This window comes from Anopheles gambiae, chromosome 2, assembly GCF_943734735.2.
Source record: "Anopheles gambiae chromosome 2, idAnoGambNW_F1_1, whole genome shotgun sequence".
Lineage (NCBI taxonomy): Eukaryota > Metazoa > Arthropoda > Insecta > Diptera > Culicidae > Anopheles > Anopheles gambiae.
Window position 1 is genome coordinate 44756969 of NC_064601.1, and position 19948 is coordinate 44776916.

The 19948-nt window shown below is 47.8% G+C and overlaps 1 protein-coding gene across 2 annotated transcripts in view; it reads right to left on the minus strand.

The window, feature by feature from the left end:
- LOC1269492 (GAS2-like protein pickled eggs) overlaps positions 1-19948 on the minus strand; it is a 35789-nt gene that overhangs the window by 4731 nt on the left and 11110 nt on the right. For both annotated transcript variants that reach the window (XM_308133.6, XM_061649800.1), the window contains exons 3-7: positions 16468-16861; positions 6267-6463; positions 5812-5930; positions 5218-5486; positions 1252-1359 (exon numbers count right to left, since the gene is read on the minus strand). In XM_308133.6, coding sequence (XP_308133.6) covers positions 1252-1359; positions 5218-5486; positions 5812-5930; positions 6267-6463; positions 16468-16641 — 867 coding nt within the window. In that variant the 5' untranslated portion in view covers positions 16642-16861. The remainder of the gene's footprint in view (positions 1-1251; positions 1360-5217; positions 5487-5811; positions 5931-6266; positions 6464-16467; positions 16862-19948) is intronic.

The following is a 19948-nucleotide window of genomic DNA, read 5'->3' on the forward strand; positions in this document are numbered from 1 at the left end:
TCTTTTAATAAATAGGTAAATGTTTTCAATTTTTCTTTGATTTTTTAGCATAAATTCATAGTTACATCGTTCCATTGAATCGATCGATCGTAACGTACATCAAAACAACCAACGAGGGACGGCAAACATATCTAAGGGAAAACTAATAAGTTAGCAATGAACCAACCCTTATCTGGCAAAGATAACAAAGGCGACCAACTCTACACAACAAAATCGATGACGGCACACGAAGAAACCGTCATCAAGTTGTGTCGCAAAAGCGGAAGCGACTTGATAATGACATAGGAAGAAATGGCTACATGAATGCTAAGGCAGCACACCAAAAGGTGTCAAGGATAATTGAAATGGGTTGAGATTCTTCAGTCTGCACGTCTCACGAGTTGAGAGTTTAAAAGATTCATGATCGACGCCGCCTGCATATTGGATTTTGTTCAGGTTAATTTACATTGTTTGAAGCCGGTCTCGTAGTACAGTCGTCAACTCGTACGACTTAACAACATGCCCGTCATGGGTTCAATCCCCAAATAGACCGCGCCGCCATACGTAGGACTGACTATCCTGCTATGGGGGGGGGGGGGGGGGAATCAATTAGTCACTGAAAGCCAAAGCCCACAAGTGGGTACAGGCAGGCCTTGACCGACATCGGTTGTTGAGCCAAAGAAGAAGAAGACTACTTTGGTGTCTTCTTAATGGAAGTGCAGTAGAAAGAAACAGACGCCGAATGTTCTCACGGGTTCCTCCACAAATTCTCGGAAGTCAAAATATGTATGCAGTTAAGCTTTAGAATACCGTACACATATTATCTACTGCTTTGACCTTTTCTACAGAAAGATAGTAGAAAAGCCGAAGCAAATTGGTTACAAAATGATAATCTCAGCTGACCCACACGCTGAAGACATCACTGCTCCGGAATGCCGAAAAAGAGCAAACATGGTTTTAAAAACAAAACGCGTCCTAATACTGCCCCAGGAAAGCATAAGAGTTCCCAGCTTGCAGCAACACGTTTCAAGATTACAGAATGTCTTTCCTTCGGTCACTCTGTCCCACCGCTCAGCTTGGGCAACATACCACCTTCTGCCCACTGGTGTGTGCTGTGTGAATGCCTGCCGCTTTGGCTGAAACCGCTCAACATTCAACCCACGGAGGGCAAACCCTGAATCATTATTCCCTCTTCCGGAGTGTACTGGATGCAGTTGTGGTGCGCTCGCCGGGGACGTGTTTAAGGGAAGGCGGTATGCAGCGTTTACTTACCCGCACGAAAATGAGCACTTTGGTATCGCCGATTCTGTACTTGCCCTCCGAGACGCGCACCATCGGGAACTGTGACGGGCAGGTGCACTTTTCCACCAGATCACGAACCTGTGGGAAGAGAGATAGATGGGGTGGAGAGAGAAAGAGAGAATAGAAAAGCACAGTGTACACACCATGCATAAATTAATGAGCATTTGTTTGGGCGTCAATTGATTACGCGTGCCGTGGGCGGGTGTGGTAGCATAATGGTGAAGGTGAACACAAGCGATACTGTCATGGTACATGATAAAAGAGAATCCGAGGATTTAAGCCTGCCAATCGTCTCGGCGATGTCTACAGCATGATCTATAACATCTATAACTAAAGTGTACGGATTATTGAGGAGGCTCGTTGGTTAGGACCTTATTATGACACAAGAGGCATGGCCAACTCGAGGGGAATTGTTTTTGCTCAACTTGGTCGTCAAAACTAGCCGCTGCGCAGCAATTGTGCAAACTTCCAACCACATTGAAGTCCACGTCGTTCTTAACCATCATCCCTCGTCAAGCTGTACCGATCGCTCTGGTACGGCTAGGCTAGGTGGCAACCGGACCATAGGACCAGTTCAAATAATAGCCATACAGTAACCAAAGATCACTGGTCCAAGTTCGCCCACACGATCGAACCCGGGTTTGGTATCGGTCCCCGCCGCCGGACACTAGTCCGTTGCGCCATTCTGCCCTCTCTCTTGCTCTGTTGCGATCGATCGATGCCGCGCGCTGTCTAAAACACCGCCCCGAGAAGTACGCCAAAGATCACAGTTTACGATCGCGGTATAGTGTGTGTGTGCACAGCACACGGTGGCGTGTGTGGTGGGTACCGCTTTCCGCTCCGGCTGGACATCAGAACAAGATTGTCGTCAAGGCGCGGGAGGACGAAGAAAGTGGCTTGGATGTGGGTCGGCTGTGTGTCCACGTTTGTACGTGATCGAGGCGGCCGCGGACGAAAGGTTTGTAATAATAATAATAATAATAGTAATAATAATAATGCTAATGCCAATAATAATGGTCATCATCATCATCATAAGGGCAGTAGAGCCGCCGTACTGCGTGGCCTAAGCCGTAAAGCTGTTTGAAGAGAGTGTGGACAGACAACATATACACACACATACGCACACACAGAACCCTCGCAACAAGAATGTCGTAAGCGCGTGTGGCTCTTACGGCAAATCCTCCGCGCTCGCCAAACCGTACGAACCTGTTCCGATAGAGAAATATGACCTAACCCCACATCCAACTACGCTCCTTGCGGCCCATTCCGCACGAAACTTGGCGAAGAAGTAGCCACCGTCCTCTGCCACTGTCTTGCTGTCTTGCTAGGTTGTCACACACACACACACACACCCCATGCCCTATCTCCCGGACGAGGGGGGCTCGCGCATGTTCTGTTGTTCTGGCTCCAGCCTATAAAGAACCCATTTGCATACTCATACGCAATGGACCGACTGCTAGGGGGGAACCAGAAGGGAGGGACGAGTAGCCAGGATAATGGTGGCGGTGGTGGTGGTAGTGGTGGCGATGGTGGTGCTGGTGGTGGTTGGCGGGTGGATTATTAGCGAAAAACTATCTAGCGAACCACTTCCTACTCGTTTGCGGGTTTCACGCGTTTGCTTTTACCGTTTGGCACGAGCGACGGCGAGCCTTCCGAGCCGGCCGGACCGATGGGCCGGATGATGTTGGGCGTCGGTGGTGCTGGGTGGAATGCCGCGGCCCGGTGACAATTTGCTGAACCCCGGGAGGGGCGACGCGTTAGTGGTTGGCGGTAGCAGAGTAAATGGGACGTATAAAAAGGGCGGCATATAAGACTTGGTTTTTTGTTGTTGTTGTTGCTGTTGTTGGTGTTAAACAACAATCCGATCCGAAACTCTTAGCATAGGAATGTGTGTGCGTGTGTGTGTATGTAAGTGAGCTAGATGAGATAAATGAGCGCGCCTGCCAAAAGCAGCAAACCGGATGGTCTCGGCTGCCGGACGTCATTGGCATAAGCATAAAAATGATAAATCGAACCATATTTTGGCAGACAGTTTAGGACAACGACCGGCAGTTCTCACAGCGTCGCCAAATTATTTATTATCTTCCCCATCGAGAGTTGGAGTAAGGCTAGTGAGATAATTTGTAGGTAAAGATTATATGTTTAAAAAAACGCACGTTTGTAGTGTGTAGTAAACAAACGCTAAACAAACCAGGTCCACAATCTTCATGCACGAGTGAGCCGTGCTGTTTGTTTCACTGGAAGTGAAGATGTTGCGTGATATTTCGTAGTGTTTATTTTGACATGCGCTCGAAAATTTAAAAAGTACTCAGCGAGAAAACATAAATATTGCTGCTTGCCGAGCCCGGATCACACGAAACATTAAATTTCAACAACAACAAAAAATCCGTTTTGTTTGGCGGCAAAACATTACACCTCGATCGTGCCTCGAGAGTGAGGGATCGATACGGGTGGCCTCCCCACACGGTTAAAGCAAGATTTGCTCAAACTGATTCAAACGTCTTAGTACACCTTTTGCTTGTCTGCGAGTGGTCGTGCGCGCTAAAACTCTCAGCTTCAGGTACCTCGAAGGTACTCCAAAGCAGGAAGACACAACGCACCTTTCCTGGGTGAGTAGGGGGCAGAAGAGGACCACCACAAGTAGCCCGGACACACTTTTCGGCTGTTGCTGTCAATTGTCAAGCAGCGTGTCAAATAACAAAAAAAAAAAAACCGGGCATCGTCATCTACGCGTTGTTGTTTCTTTACTTTGTGCTTAAGGGGAGTGATTTCACCACCCAGCTCACGCCAGCTACACACCACCAATCGGCAAGGTCGCTGCAAACGGCGGGACCCAACGAACGATGCGCGTTGCATCATCGGTTTGATGGAGCCGAACAAACCAGTCCTGCGGCCGAATCGGTCCCTATCCCTTACCGGTGGCACTGCCGATCGGCGAAACATAATGGTGGATCGGTGTTTGTCAACAATCAGTGACCTCCTGGCCGCCCCCTGCGGGTGAATGCTAATTGTCGAATTAATTGTGTCCACAGCACGGTGGCATTTTGCAGACAGTTTGTCACCCGGCACCTGCATTGTTGCGCAGGAAGGTTACTAAACAACAGCCCATAGGTCTTTTACGGCAGGTCGATGGTAGTGATGTCACTTGCTACATCTCACCATTGCCTAAAAGTGATCCTTACAAACGAGTGAAGCGTCGAGGACTTGCGCGTGTTTGCTTATTACACTTATTGATCTCATCGTAAATACGTCCCTGTGATGTCATCGTAAACATCTTGGCCGCGTTCAAGATGCCTCTCCTTTGATAGGAGAAAGGCCACGCAAGCCAAAAGAGCGGCCCATTCATAATCCACACCGAAAGTCACACGCGTGCATCGAGGGCAGGTTGGATACGGTTGCAGTTAAGGGTGCGTAACGTCGTGCCTTCTGTCAACCGTAACCGACCCGAACTGCTCCCCCGGAATGTCGAAGGACAATGTGACACACACACGTTTTTCTTCGCCTTCGGCCGAAAGGTGAGATAAATTGGATTGACCCTGGGGCAGGGTTTGGTGGCCGCTAGGGTTTGGAGCTAAATGCCTGGCAAAGCGGATAAAGACGTTTCACTTCTTTAAGCTCCCCCCCCAACACGGTCGCACGACGTAGCCCTAATCTGGTGGACGTGGCAGCGGTACTAGCTCCCCCGGAGCCGGGTGTAGGGCAGCTTATCCTCATTAACAACGATGTCGGTCACTTGCTTCAATTTGTTTACCTCACAAAAAGGCAGTTCGGGAGTTCTTTTGCGCTTACGTTTCGCTTCTAACTTACATTGCCGATCTAGATATGGCTAGGAATAGGGGGGGGAGGGTGGAAAAATTTACAACCTTTTCATTTGCCACAGATGCACGCCAACCCCGATTCCCATGGTCTTACTTGCTGCTGCTTTGCCTTACTTACCATTTCGTCCAGGCTCTTCAGATCGTTCGTGACGATCTGGGGCTGTGGGCCGTACATCAGCATCGGCGACTCCGACTCGTGGTCCTCCTCCTCGCTGTCACTGTCGTACAGCTCCGTTTCCGTCCCGGTAGAGACGCCATTACCGGTACCATCGCCGTCGCCGCCCTCGGTCTGCGTGCCGCAACCGACGCCCGCGTTGGCCCGATTGTCGGCCGCTATTTCCCGATCGATCTGCCGTTCCATCTGAACCAGCATGGGCGCAAGCATACCTGATAAACAAAGGGGGGAGGGAAAACCCGTTTTTCATTTCAGTCCAACCATTTCATTTGCCTAGAACATATGATTTTCCACACCCTGACCTACGGTAATACCGATGACATCATCGGGCATTATTAGACAGAGCTTTCTTTTTCTAATGTCCAAAATATTGATTTTAAACGTCCTCGGTGGCGGTTTGCCAGACTGTGCGGGGCAAGTCTGAGTCATCGCTGCGGCCGGCATTATTGACCCAGACGATGTGGCGCATACCGAGCCACAGCATACCAAGGAATGATGGAAAACCGCACAATGAAGCAGTCGGGAAAAAGCACTTACCGAACTTGGCACCGCGACGCGCAACTTCCAGCAGGCACAGGATGACGTGTTTTTCGTTCTTGCGCATTATCAAATCGTCCGTTTCGAACAGCAGACACTCGAGAATCTGGAGGCTTTTTCTGTGTGGGTTGGAGTGGGGTGAAAAAAAAAATGGAAATAGAAAATCGAAATATACATGCACTCTCTGGTGCGGTGGAAAACAAAACACAAAAAAACGCCCAACTGCCGCAATGCTTTTCGCACGCAATAGACTCCACACTGCAGACAGGAAGGCAACGTAGGAAGCAATACACTCCGCACACACATCAAACGCGTCCGTTTGCTATTTTTAGAGCCTGCAGTGCCGCCGGGTTTTCTGGGTCAGCGACAGGATAGTGTCCGCAGAGTTGCATACTCTGTACCCTCGTCCTGCTGTTTGGCGCCCTGGTTCCCCAGGGACACCCCGAAGAGCTTACCTGCACCAGGTGATGAAGTTGGAGACGTTGTCCCGGGCGAAAAAGGTGCCACTCTTGGCCGCGGCCAGAAAGTGCACGTTGCCCATGCTCAGGATTGGTCCGGCCAGCCCGGATGTGATCGATTTCGTCATGGATTTGTTCCGTGCCATGCGCCGGGCGACGTACTGTTCGGCGGCCACTCGCACGTTGTTGGCATGCTGTTGTGCGGGAGGATTGCGAGAGAAGAATGGGAAAGAATATTAATCACCTGCGGGCACATTGGGGTGCTTTGGGATGGGGGTTGATCACGGCTGAGCTGGTCAGTGAGTTGGGTACCGGGCATGGTATCTGGACATCTTTTTTTTTTATTTCTACAGATCAATTAAAACCCACAGCCACACTCGCAACCGGGACCGGGTTGAATTCCGTGCTGGCTGCTTTTATTTGGCAAATCACAGCCAACAAAGAAGCTATGGGTGTAAAGGGGGAGAAGGGTTGCTGGTGGGAGTTTGTAATCGGTTCGATCGACAAACTCGAACTCGCATGGAATTCTTAACGACCTCGTGGAGAAATGTGACGTCCGTTGACGCAACGTGCTTTTTCGATTACGTTCCCCTCTCCCTTTCGACTGTGCGCGCTGGTAGGCAACGTGGTGAGTAATGGATGTTGTAAAATTTGAGGATGGGTGGTTTTGCAAAATTTAAAAACCATCCCCGCAGCACATTGTGCATAAGTGTACGCGACAGTTTTAGACGCTACACCATCCGCGAGCATCACCAGCCAAGATATCGTGTTTTTAAAACCAAACGTAAAAGTAAATATTTGCATACTTTTTCGCACAAACTTTCCGATGAGTAATCTGGGCTTAACGTTTTGCCATACTGCTTATGCGCTATGAGCAAGATAAAAATAAGCATCGCCACTCATCGAACAACCGACATGAGCATGGTGATGATCAACTGGGATTTTTTTTTTCGTTTCAAATTCCATGAAATGCGTGAAAATCTCTCACACACGAGAGTAGAACCTTCCCATAGTGGCGACGCCACTAATAAAGCAATCACATCGAAGCCACCCCTCCCCCCCCCTGCTCCGAAGGAGCGAAGGAGGTGACAAACTTCATAAATATGGACACGAGAACAAACCCTTGGTTGCGGATCGATCGAAAAAGGACCGATCTGCGATCGACACTCGAACGCTTTTGACATGGCGTGCCCAAAGTGTCCGCCATCGTCGCGGAGAACCCATTAAAGGCGGTCGCGTTCCACGTGTGATCCGTTCCAAAAACAAGCGCCCGCTGCTCGATTCGTTCGATTTCTCACACGGTGGCGGAAAGTAGATCAATATATTTTCGGTTTAATTTATGCGGATCGCTTATATTTAGGAACCTGTTCTCTCTCTTTCTCTAATCGGATCGGAAAGCAAACGCCATCCATATTTGAGTCGTTCTAAGGGGGACACATTAGTAAACTGCAACCAAGGGCTGCACTATACGGCAAGTATGTGTGTGTGTGCCGATAAGATATCACCCAGACCCTTTTTTTACGCCCACCACAAAAAGTGGTCGAGTGCACAGTGTGTTTGTGAATGCGAATTTTCCATTTTCGTCTACGCTTACCACGACCCACCGTGCACTAGAAGGAGGAGTGGGGCGAGGTGGATGTGCCCTTTATGGCGATGGGCAAACCCTGTCCCCACAGGGAGGCCGCGACAGGCGGGAAACAACAGAAATTAGATGTGCGACGGGTGGCTTAGGTTTTGGGGTTTATTACAGCTGCATTTTTCAACGCCCCGTGCGGTGTGAGGCGAAAAAGCAGCCAGGCTACAATGGTGTGGCGGATGCAGTTGCCAGAAAAGGTGAAACGGTGTTGGCGTTGGAAAAGAGGGAAAGATGGAACCGGAATGGTTGCCGCATTTTCTGTAACTACCTTACCCCCCGCGGGGCTGTAGTTGCTAGAGCGGTTCTTAGCCACTAAAAGCGTACGCGAAAGGCGACTTCATTATCGCAATTATATGCTCGCTGCAACCCGACGACACTAAGCAGGCCCCTGGTACTGCCACGGTTCACGACAGCGGATGGATGGATGGATGGATGGATGGTTGGTTGGTTTGTGCCTTCCCAAACAAGGAAGCGAACGAGTGTGTTCCACCACGTACTCCGCCGCACGGCGCATAGGATTGCGCTGTACCATCAGAATTACGACCATGGTGACCTTGGCTTCGTTGCCTCCCGCACCGTGTGTGCACCATGTGGCGCCTGCACTCTCAGCCAGGCATGTCAAACAATCGATGAGTGCATCGTAGCATCGGGAACACGCTGCAGCAAGCTGTACCAGGGATGGTAATGCCAAACATCCTCTCTTGGGTTGCATTTAATTAGACATTAAATAATTAATGTTGATAGTTGTAACAAAACGCTTCTCCTTGAAAATAAACGTTTTTACAGTCTATGTCCCAATTATTAAACATACAGTGGAGCGCCGTTCATCCGGTACCTTTTATCCGGCTGTCCGTTTATCCGTACAGTTGATAAATGACAGTTTAATAAAAATTATACATGGCGTCCTAAGGAGAATATTTAAAAAACAAACGGTTATCAGAGCACATTGTCACAACAAAAAACACTACAGACGGTCCCCGAGATGCACAGTTACTGGGGACCGCATATTTCGAATTTCCGCGTGATTTCTCTCGAATCTTCGTCGAATCTCATGATTTCTAGCCAAAATATCACTAATTTTCATACAATTTAACATTTAATTCGTATATAATAACAGTTTTTAATCTTTTGAAATGTTTTTCAACATTCGATCAAAACGGAAATTATTTGGCATTTGATAATTGATGTGTCAAATCAGTACAATTTGCTCAAAGAACTGTCAAATTTAGAAAACCGTGTATCTCCGAATCCGCGTATAAGAGGTACGTACCGTGTATCTTCCTGTATAATTCATGCAAATTTCAAATATTTCTATTGAAAAAACATTAATCTAATAAAAAATGGGTAATTTTTATCAAAACATAAGAAAAAATAAGAAAAACAGGAATTTGTGATTAAATATATCCTTTAACTCATTATCTCCCGAGTCCCGATGAGTCCGGATAAACGACGCTAAACTGTATTAAACTAAAGGTTATTTATTTATACAACATTATTCTAAGAGTCTGTCCAATTCGCAACACAAAATATTCGATCCACTCTTTGCTTCCATCGCTTTGACACCCCTTGCGCTGTGGTCAGAATCGCGCATCAGAATCGTGACGCATCATGACAACCCCATCAGCCGCGCGCAACCCTAGCAAACCCACCCCGCAAACCCCCCCCCCCCCCCCTTAAAAACTGGTGAGGAAATTGATTTTTTGCTTTCTATTTCACGTGAAGCGTGCAGCGGCAGCGGGCCGACCTGCCACCACTTAGAGGCTTCATTTGCGAACCAAATTGATAGGAAACTAACAAGCGAAGGCGCATAAAAATAGCCAACGCAAATGGCCGCAAAAAAACGCGGGCACTAGAAAAGAACGAGCTTAAACCAACCTATTACGCCATCACGACGACGACGACGATGGGGTAGTACGTGAGCTTTTCGATCGTGTGGCGATCATTGCGTCTTCAACCAGTGGGGACAAGGGGGGGGGGGGGGTTTAGAATCCACTAAGTACAGCGACACGTTTGTCCACCGGTTTGTATGGCTACGTATGTTTGTCTGTGTGTGTGTGTGCTTCACCTCATATAACGAAGAACAAAACGTCAATTGTCGTTCCAGCGCTTGGACACCTACGCGTGTGCGCCCAACAGACTCGGCCGGCACCTCATTCCCGGCCGCACAGTTCCCACGCTTCCACTGAAACCTGTCAAAGAGCTCGCGATGCTCGTGTGACGCTGTGGCGGCGGGCAGGTCCATCGACATGGATTGGACTTTTGACAATGGTTGGACACGCGGCACACGGAGAGACAAACCGTTGCGGTTGCACCATTGCGCGTGTCGCTGGACCAGAGCCGGCACTCGGTGGAAGGGGAGTAAAACGAGAGGTCAAACACTAGCGTCGCGTCCAACCCGCTCCTAACGCCTACTTTGCCGCTCCGGCGACCCGGTTTATGGAGATGAGATGAGATGAGACACAAAGGCGGCCATAATCATACGGTGCCGGTGCCGATGTCAAGATCACTGGCGACCTCCTCTGTGCGGTCGCTATTAGCACAGCTAGCGAAGTGAGCTTGGTCAAAGGTTTGGCCATTTCGGGCGGTCTCTGATCGTAGTACGGCGTTGTTTAGATGCGCGATGGGTGTGGAGTTTGATGCGGATCCTTCAATAATATGGAGAAGCTATTGTTTTTGCTGCTCTGTCTCTTATGTTTAATCTTCTTAAGCAGTGTCAACATACACACACATACAGATTGGACACATGGGTAAAGATGGTGAAGGTGGCGAGAAGGAAAGACGTTAGAATGCAAAGCTTACAACAGAACCGTTTTAGCGCAAAACTACTTTGCAAGATCGAAGATCAAAGAGTGGCGAAAACACGGTCACAAAAATACAGGTTTTAATGAGAAGCGAACGCCAAAACGGCGACATTGGATTCGTTTAAAAGGAATAAAAGCGGACGTTAAACAAATCATATCGTCGAATTGGAACGTTATGGAAATGCTTGGAGTTTATCAACGATTTAAAGCTTTAAATAAAATCGTAAACCCAACTGCTGCCGACCCAGACGATCGTTTCATCCGGTCTCTTAAGCTTGTTTCTGAAATGCTCGTAAAATTTTCCTCGCAGAACGGCCTCTTAAAGAGAGGTGCTAAGTGATCAAGAAGAAGATCAATACTTATTTACCTCATACCTCTAATCGGATCTTGTCTGTGGCTGGGTATGGGATATAGTTGACATAAATTTTTAACGATCTTCCAAACATTAACGACGATCGTGCGTAAACGATCGTGTCATCTTCGAAATGTTCTGCGACTGGATTCAAAGCTAAGTCAGCGCGTAGTCGTAAAATTTACCCCCTCGGGGTCAATAACTTTTAAAAACCTCCTAAGCAGTATGGAAGTTTCAATAAACACTTTCAAACATTAGACATAACCCAACTCAATGTCACTCCAACGCGTCGTTGACAAAGCAAGACAAAGATTGTCACTGTCCGATAGCGTAAATGGATCAATGTTAACTCACTGCTCGCTTACAAAGTTGACTATGTGCAAGGTTGAACACTTGCTCTACCTATATTACCTGTCAAACTGCACGACATCTTAAAAGCACACACTCAATCTCGAAAGATCATCTTCGGCCAGTCTAGCAGAAACATTGTCCCATTGTTAGTTGTGCCGTTGTCCTTGAGTGGAGCAAAAGCTTTTAAAAACATTCCAGCTGGAACAAACACGGCCAAAAAATGCCAAAACCGCACATTAGGTACACACAAGCGTGTGTACTCGTGGATTTCGTGGCAGCAGAGATATATCTAATGAATGAAATCGTTCCAAATCGGGGGCATTAAAATTCCTTCAATTTAATTGTACTGACACTAAACGACCAATCCACCCAGAGCAGCCCCATGCCCCAACAATCCGACTGGCATGCCCGCGTGTGCGTTGTTTTGTCGTGCCCAAAAGTTCAAGGAACCCGCGTGTGCATGTTCGAAGCAATCACCAATAACCTCGCGAGTGGGTGAGCAGCAGCAACACAATCTGGGGGTAACGTCGCTGCCGAACCTGCGCGCGGCCTCGGTGACCAAAAATGGCGCGCGCGGGCTTGTGATTGATAAATGGACCACACCGAAGGGGCGCTGACAAGGAAGCGCAGACTCGACGTGGTTGGAAAAGAAATAAACTTAAAAACTTTTTAAAATTAAGAAATGATAACAAATGCTATTAAGAGTTACTCACAGAGCAGCGGAAATTCAATCTGCAGTTCGAAAGCACGCAATATTCGTAAAATTTTAGGGCGTCGGCCAAACCAATGTTAAATTTTGTTAGAACACCATTTTTCATTCATATTAAACATAAACACAATTCCGATCCAAAAAGAGTTGAGGCAAACTCTAACGACGCACGGCGGGAACAGAACGTACAGTTAAAAATAAATCACACTTCCCCCTAAATTCTGTTCCACCAAATAGATTGCATGCCTCACGCTAATCCTTCCGAATCTTACAGCCCGCACAGACGCGGGATGGGGCCGGGGACAGGTATGGCCCGCTTCACTGCAGCGAAACGTCAGTAGACTGTGCCCCAGCAACAGTGCCGCCACCGTAGCTGCATTCCATCCTTGCCGCTTGCCGCCCCGGTTGATAAGCGATTATTCAAGCCATTTCCCGCGCCGGCCCATCTCACCCACTCGAGAGGCGCATTCACGAGCTCATAAAGCGTTCAATTGCAGCCAATTCAAAAACCCCCCTTCTAAAAAGGCAACCATCGACCGACAACCCAATTTATTCCGCCCTTTCGCAGGAACTAGTTCTGTGCGTGTGTGTGTGTGTGTGTGTCCCGTTTAGTTTTGACGTTGAGCCGCTGAGAAAGACGGCCGACGGTGTATAGTGGCACCCGCATAGCATAACTGGCAAGGTAGCGGAGGCGAAGGGGGCGAGTTTGAAGTGTGAAGGAACTTTCAGTGTATGTGTGTCTGTGTGGTCTATGGTGCATATGAAAAGTGAAACCTCCCAAGCGCTAGAACCCTTGTGTGCAGCATACGCCCAGCATCCGTTTTTTGTGTTGAGCTGGTTGTTGGATTTCTTTTTTTCTTTTTTCTCTGTGATGGAGCAAGTTGGCCTTTCAGCTGCACCCTCCTGGCCCGATAATGCTGGTGGCATGAGTTTGTGTGTGTGTGTGTCGTATGCTATGTTGTGCCAGTTGTTCTAAATAAATTCTCATTCCCCATTTGTAGTCATCGTTGTCGTCGTCGTCGTTCTTTCACGCCGGAGGTAATCCTTCCGTCCATGGGCACGCGGGCATCGAGAAGGGAGGAGGAGCACGTGGGTCCCGGACGTAGGTTTAAAAACAAAATGAAACAACTTGCCATTAAATCCGGCGGCACCGTGCGAGAGCATCAGAATGCAATGCTGCGCTACTGCCCGTATCAAACACGCCCGTGGTAAGAACATTACGGCGGCAAGGGAGACGACGTGTCAGATGATTGTGAGGACGGCCCGCGCTGGTGCCACAAATTCGAGGGACTATTTTTAGGGGAGTTCCCGTCATTACTCCCTACCGGTCGGTGAAATGCGTTCCCTAGCATCACCACCATCAACGCCCCATTCTTTCATGCTGGCCGCATTTGATCGTTGCAACTAGCCTCTGCTGCTGATGCTGCTGCTGCTGCTGTGGCGATCACATCAAACCAGGGACGTGAGCGGTACACACTTCCGCATCCTCTCAACTCGGTGGAGCAGCTCGCGGGTGACGATTAGGGGGATGCACCACGCACCGGTGTGTGTGAGAGTTTCTTTTTTTTTTTGGTGTGCAATAATGGGTTTCTATTTTGCGCCACGATCGTTCAACCGCGAGCAGCGAACACTTTCGCAGCGCTTGTCCTGCCCTTTGCACTTTGAAGGCGTAGGCACGCCACACTCACGGCACTACCCGGTGGTTCTAGTTCTGGCCCGCCAGCGTGACGACGTATTTAGAGCAATGCACGCATCACGTCCCTCCTATCACATGTCGTTTCTACACGTTCCTTCTCTGCTAGACGACCACCCCGTGCGCTACACAACTTCCTATTTTCATGTTGTGTGTTTGATGTTCGTTTTCTGTTTTTGTTGTTGTTAGTTTAACAAGAGTCATTCATTTTTTTCCTCCTCGTTTTGGCTCGAGGAAGCAGTGGCACGAATCTCTACCCGCGAACACGTATCACGTAGGATCTCGCAAACAACCGCAACAAAAACAGAACCGAGATTCCCGCCAAATAAGGAGCACACCGCGTGCGTGAGGAACGTCGGCCCAATCAACGGCGACCGGCGATAGAGCCCCACCGGTGTGATTCAACAGGTCGTCGTTGTCGTCGCCTATCGGCAGCGCGCGGTGGTTGTTTCGTCGCCGAGGCGCAGTTGCCGTGTGTAGCAGCAGGTCGTCATCATTTGCAGATCATGGTCGCGGATGGGTCCCGGCTGTGTGTTTGCTGCACAGCGCAAGCGGCAGGTTCGAGTGGCAATTTCCTTATCCAGCATCGGGCAGGTATGCTTGCGGTGTGGCGGCATGGCTCTCCTCCGGGTGACCTTCTGTGTGTACACCAACAAGGCGACAAGGTCTCGAGGAGTGATATGCGGCGCCAGATCGCATACACCGGCGGCGCTGGGAGAAGACTCTTCCGCACCCGGACGGCGCAAAGATCAACGTACCGGCGCGCCTCAGGGCAACACAAAAGGGGGAAGAAAACCTTGACAGGCGATTCTAATAAGGCCGCAGGGAAAAGAAAGGCAACCCAGCGGTCGCTGGCACGAAGGATGTCCGGAAGTATTGTTTGGCCGTTGCCGAAGAAACTGTCCATTGATAGGACGACGATACGTTGCACCAACAATATCCGATAAGTTTACGCGTGGGACTTGTTAGACTTTGTGGAACCACCGGTACCATTGTCCAAAATGTTGAGTTTGTGTTCAAAAGAATACATTAAATTGCAACCCCTTGGCGAGATCAAGCTATCGGCAACTATCGAAAATGATATCCCACAATCTGTTCCCTAATAGAAACGGTCCCTAAACGGAAAGTTGAAACCAAATGTCAATTTGTAGTATTTAAAGTCAACCCCAACCAGCAGAATATGGTAAAAACCAGTTTCTACCCAGAATTTAGCAGACAAAATGCGAGGGCATACACGTACATTCCCGCGCCCCCAGTAAGCCAGCCGCCTCCCGGATCTCATGGTGTCTCGCCCCTCGAGGCCCGGAGGACAGAAAATTGGAACAATACTTACTACAAATCGCTCGGTGGCGCGTGTGGGCGCTGATTTACGGAATGCGACGGAATGCCAACGTTTGTGCGTCTTCTGGGCCTTGGACGGAGACCAGACAGACCCAGCTCGGGACGATATTTGTGTTTGTTTTCGTTTTTTCGAGCTTCCCTCGAGTCATCTTCACGAGTTAATTGGTGTTAATGAGTACGGCGCAGCAACAGCAGCAAATGCAGCGTTTTAATTAAAACAATCAGAACTCCAAACCATTCAACGCCGTTCCGGAAGATTCCGCATGCCAACCGGTTACTAATGGAGACGACAATTTTCGGAACGGATTGTACGGGTGATAAATTCCAAACGGTTATCCCCTCGCCTGAGGCCGAGTGAGCTGGAGAGTGTACAAATGCATTGGATGGGGCCGAGATGCATTCCATAAATGAAACGACTCAAACACTCCATCCTCTCACCCCACTACCAGAGTCAAGGAGTCGTCAAGGCAAATGGTTTCCAACGAGCCGTGAAAGTATGCATATGAGGGTTAGGATTTCTTCTTGGTGGGGTGTGGACAATTAATTGATGCAAGGTTACTGATCACGTTAACACGCGTAGGGTGGTGATCAATTGTTTTATTCTGAAAGCTTCAAACAAGGGTTAGGTTTTGGAAAGTTTCCAATGGCGACACGCTTGTAAGGCAATTTTATTTGCTGTACATATCAATTCTACACAGTTTAAGATATACATTTGTAGATTACATCAATTACGTTTGGCGATGTAGAAACAATTATATTCTTAAAACGTGTTAAAAAAGAAAAACAAAAAACATATGCAATATATTCGAACCACTTGACATAAAGTGGCACAATAAATTCTACTACAACAAGATTCCAGCCAATAATAAAATATTAACATAATTCTACAACAAATATTCTCAAGGGTAAAAATCAACTTAAATAGGTCACCGAAGCAACTTTACGCAAGGACAATGCATCAATCTGGTTTAACCTTAAATAGTGATGACTGCATTGATTATATACATAAATTACAAATTTTATAGCACTGCTCTTTAGCCGGCTTTGCAATTTTATAACTTTTACTGGATTAGCAAAAAAGGACCGCACGGGTAGTGAATAACAATAACAAACCACAGCCGGACAGTAGTAGCCGTAAATGCTTACACAATGGAAACTTCAATCTGTGCCACAAGCCCAAATCTGTGAGAAATATTACACGCGCACGCTAGCTGGCGTGTAAGAGATGCGTCGACCGTATTCCGCTACAAGCTGTTGCTACCATCGGTATTGGCAACATTTATGAATGAATCAACTCCGCGTAACCTAAACTTACCTTGCACAGTGCAACGCCCGTATCCAGTCGGTCCATAAAGTTTTCCACGTTGATGCGCAGGTCCGGATACATCGTGTTGAGCCATTCGGCTAAATCTTCGCGCATCGCGTACAGATACTCCTCGCTCGATTTGAACGGCCGGTACGGCCGGGATTCTAGCAGTACGGTGTTCATTTTTGCTGTTTGGGTGCTTCGGCTTCTTTCGCAAACTGTCGTTTAACGTCCTTTTCAGGGAACGTTTTCAACTTTCGTTGCAAGTTTAGTTGACTAGTTTATTGTCTATGGTTTGATATAATGGTCCACCAAAATGCTTGGTTGGAAACCTGGTACTCTCCTTAGGCGCTGACAGGCCTTTTCCGTTCGTTTATCGATTGGATTTTCATCGAGAGAAAATCTGGAATGAGAACAGTGAAATCGAAAGTTAATTAAACACGTTTAGAAACCATACGTTAATTGGATGAGGAGGCGCGCGTTTCAGAAGATGCTGTTTTGTCCGCTCATAGCTAATCAGATTGTTAATCACGCTCGAATTCTCAACGGAGAGGGAGAGCAAGGGTGACAAATTGGAAAATTCTCAAATTAACTCTGTTACCGATTGAACTTGATAATTAACAAAACAGGCACGTTTCACAGTAACTCCCTCTCATTTAGCGGCTCCCGCCTAAGGCTTCAAAATCAAGTCCCAAATAAGAGCAATGAAAAATGAAAAGGAAAAGTGAAACGAATGTTAAGGCCACACTACTAAAATGAGCATAACAAAGCAACAGGAAAAGCCTAGAGCAAAAGTGAAAAGATAGTCAAGAACAAGTCCCGAACTGCGGGGCCGGCGAAGGCGAAAGCGACACAAAAGAAAGGAAGCCACCAAACCAAATCCAGACTAGGGAGGAACTCGGCCCAAACAGAAGACAGAAATAAAACGATGAATGACGGTAATGCGATAGCGCCGCCGGTAGGTTAATTGGAAGTACGATGTTTAACGTGACCGCATCGGGGACCGCTTTCTTCACCCCATCAGGCCTTTCTCTCTGTCTCTCTTTCGCCTTCTGCCGCCCTCTAGTCGTGCGTTCGTGTGCATGCACGGTCTGATCCTCCCCTTACGTTACACAGCTGGGCGAAGGTGCCAAAGGATCTTTTCGATGTTTTGCCGGCGTGTCGAATTTCGTGCCGGGTTTCATGTTACGTGTGGTGCTCTGCCAGGTGAGATGAGAATGTAATGCACTGGCCGACTGGTTGGCAGACGGATGAAACGTACACGTCCAACAGATGCACTTGCGAGGGGCGTCACGATGCGGGAGCGAGGTAACCGTGAGGGCAACAAATGATCCGCTAATAGAGGTATCGCGCCCACCTCATATTCCTTCTTCCCTTGCTTCCCTTGCTAACACAAAACCAGCCCGTGATTACCCTCTTAAGAGATGTTAAATCGACTGAGATAATAAGCGATTCCCTTTGGGGCACACGAAGGAAAATAAAGATACCAAAACAGAAACAAAAGCCAGAATACGCGGGAAGGCTGAGCGTGACGAGTGGAGTGACATAAAACAACACAAAGTATCGGAGTTGTAATTTGTTGGGGGAAACTTTAAACCAATTTGTTTCGGCCTGCGGTAAACCCGGAATTCAAGTTCACACCGTTTACGCCGTAATCTTGCCCAAGGAGTGCTTTGCCGGGGTGGTGTCTTGCCGAACAGGTTCGTAAATATAATTATAAGCTCAGGGTAAAATCATTCAATTAGCTTAAACAAATTGCTGGATAAGCAAACGGAATGGCGTATTGACATTGATTTAGATATTTTAGGTTCAATTTTAATATTTGCCCACCTAGGGCCTTAAGTTTGATTGATTAATTCAAACAAATTATGAACATTAAGTTAAGAAAAATATGTAAAAATCGCATATTTTATCTGATACAAACCTAATCGTTTGACAAATTGCTTAACCTCTTGAGTACTACTTGCATAGCTAATGCGTCTTTTCAGGAATGGGGTTCTGCCTCCCAACCTCTCGTGTCGTGTCATCTTCCTTTCAAAATAGTCATTTAACCTGTGGACATCTCTCCCAAACACTTTTGAAGTCTCCCAAATATCGATGATTTATTGTATTATTGTTGTTGTACCTCATCCGAATGTGTTCGCGGGTGAAAACGTTGCATAATTCCGACTCGCCAAATTGATTCATTCGCTATGTTCGCGCATCTTGTCGCCTTTGTGTCGCTGGGCGATGTTTAACAAATCTGCCACCAAAAAATCACTCTATTCAAATGAATTCCGGGTGTAATCGGGCGTAGTAAAGCTGCTCTTTAAAATTCGGCAATTTCTCACCCACCGTCACCTCGCTTGACACAGTTCCCACATGGGGAATGAATATCTATTTGACGGTTTTCGTCCCGTGCCTTTACACAGTTTTACAACTTCACACTACTTTGAACACAGAGAGGCAATAAAAGAAAATAAAAATAACGCACAGCCCGCCAACAAAGCTTTCGCGCGACCGGCCCCTGCTTGTGGCGTGTTACGAAGTGAGAAAAAAGTTGCGGAGCCGAAGTTTTGGCAAAACGTTTGGAAACATGCGGAATGTTAAAGACTGGAAGGAGGTTTTTTTTTGGCAAGCGTACAAGATAAAGCATGCACATTACCATGCAATCCCATGATTGATGTCAAAGACCTTTGCTCCGCTCGGGAAGGAAGAGGAAAAAAATGGACACCAAACAACAATGGTTCCACTTGAGATGCCAATAGTGGGCCCATTTTCGAGCCCTACTGTCTAACGACTACCGAGCCAGTCGTTCGTCTCACTGTTCCCGCAAACCACTGCCACACCACACGCTCACTCATTTCCCACGTTCGTCCCCTTTCGGTACCCACTGATTATTCTTATTGCAATCGAGAAATTTAAATGACGAAATAAGTAATAGCTTACGGCTTACGGTCCCGACCGCCAGAGCACACGCGCACGCTCGCCCGCCTCCCAATCCTGGCGGCTTCAAAATCGCCAACCGAAGCCAAAAATGCCACACCGGTGACGTGTCCGGGGTTGCGTTTGAAAGGGGGAGTTTGCAAATTAAAAAAAAAAAAACCCGCAGCATACAGTATCGGACAGAAAGATAGGGCATTGGTTTTTTAACGCACCGTGCACCCGTTGGGCCAAGTTTATGTGTGGTTTGTATGTGCTTGTGTTTGTGTGTGTGTGTATGTGTGTGTATGTGTGTTTGTGTGTGTGTGTGTGTGTGTGTATGTGTGTGTGGATGTATGTTTGAATGTGTATTGATGTGTGTGTTTGTTTCACAAGTAGGTCGTTTCGGATAGATTTGTAAGTAGTTTTTTTGTGTTTTGGGTTAGGTTTTTGGTGTGATAAGCAGGACCACCGCCCTCGCGATCAGTGTGTTTTCGATATATTAACAATGTTACGGTCTTCTTTCGCCGTGGTCTTCTGAGGACGTCCGGTTGACTTGCGCGTTTCGGTTGTCCAAGCGCGTTTCAGT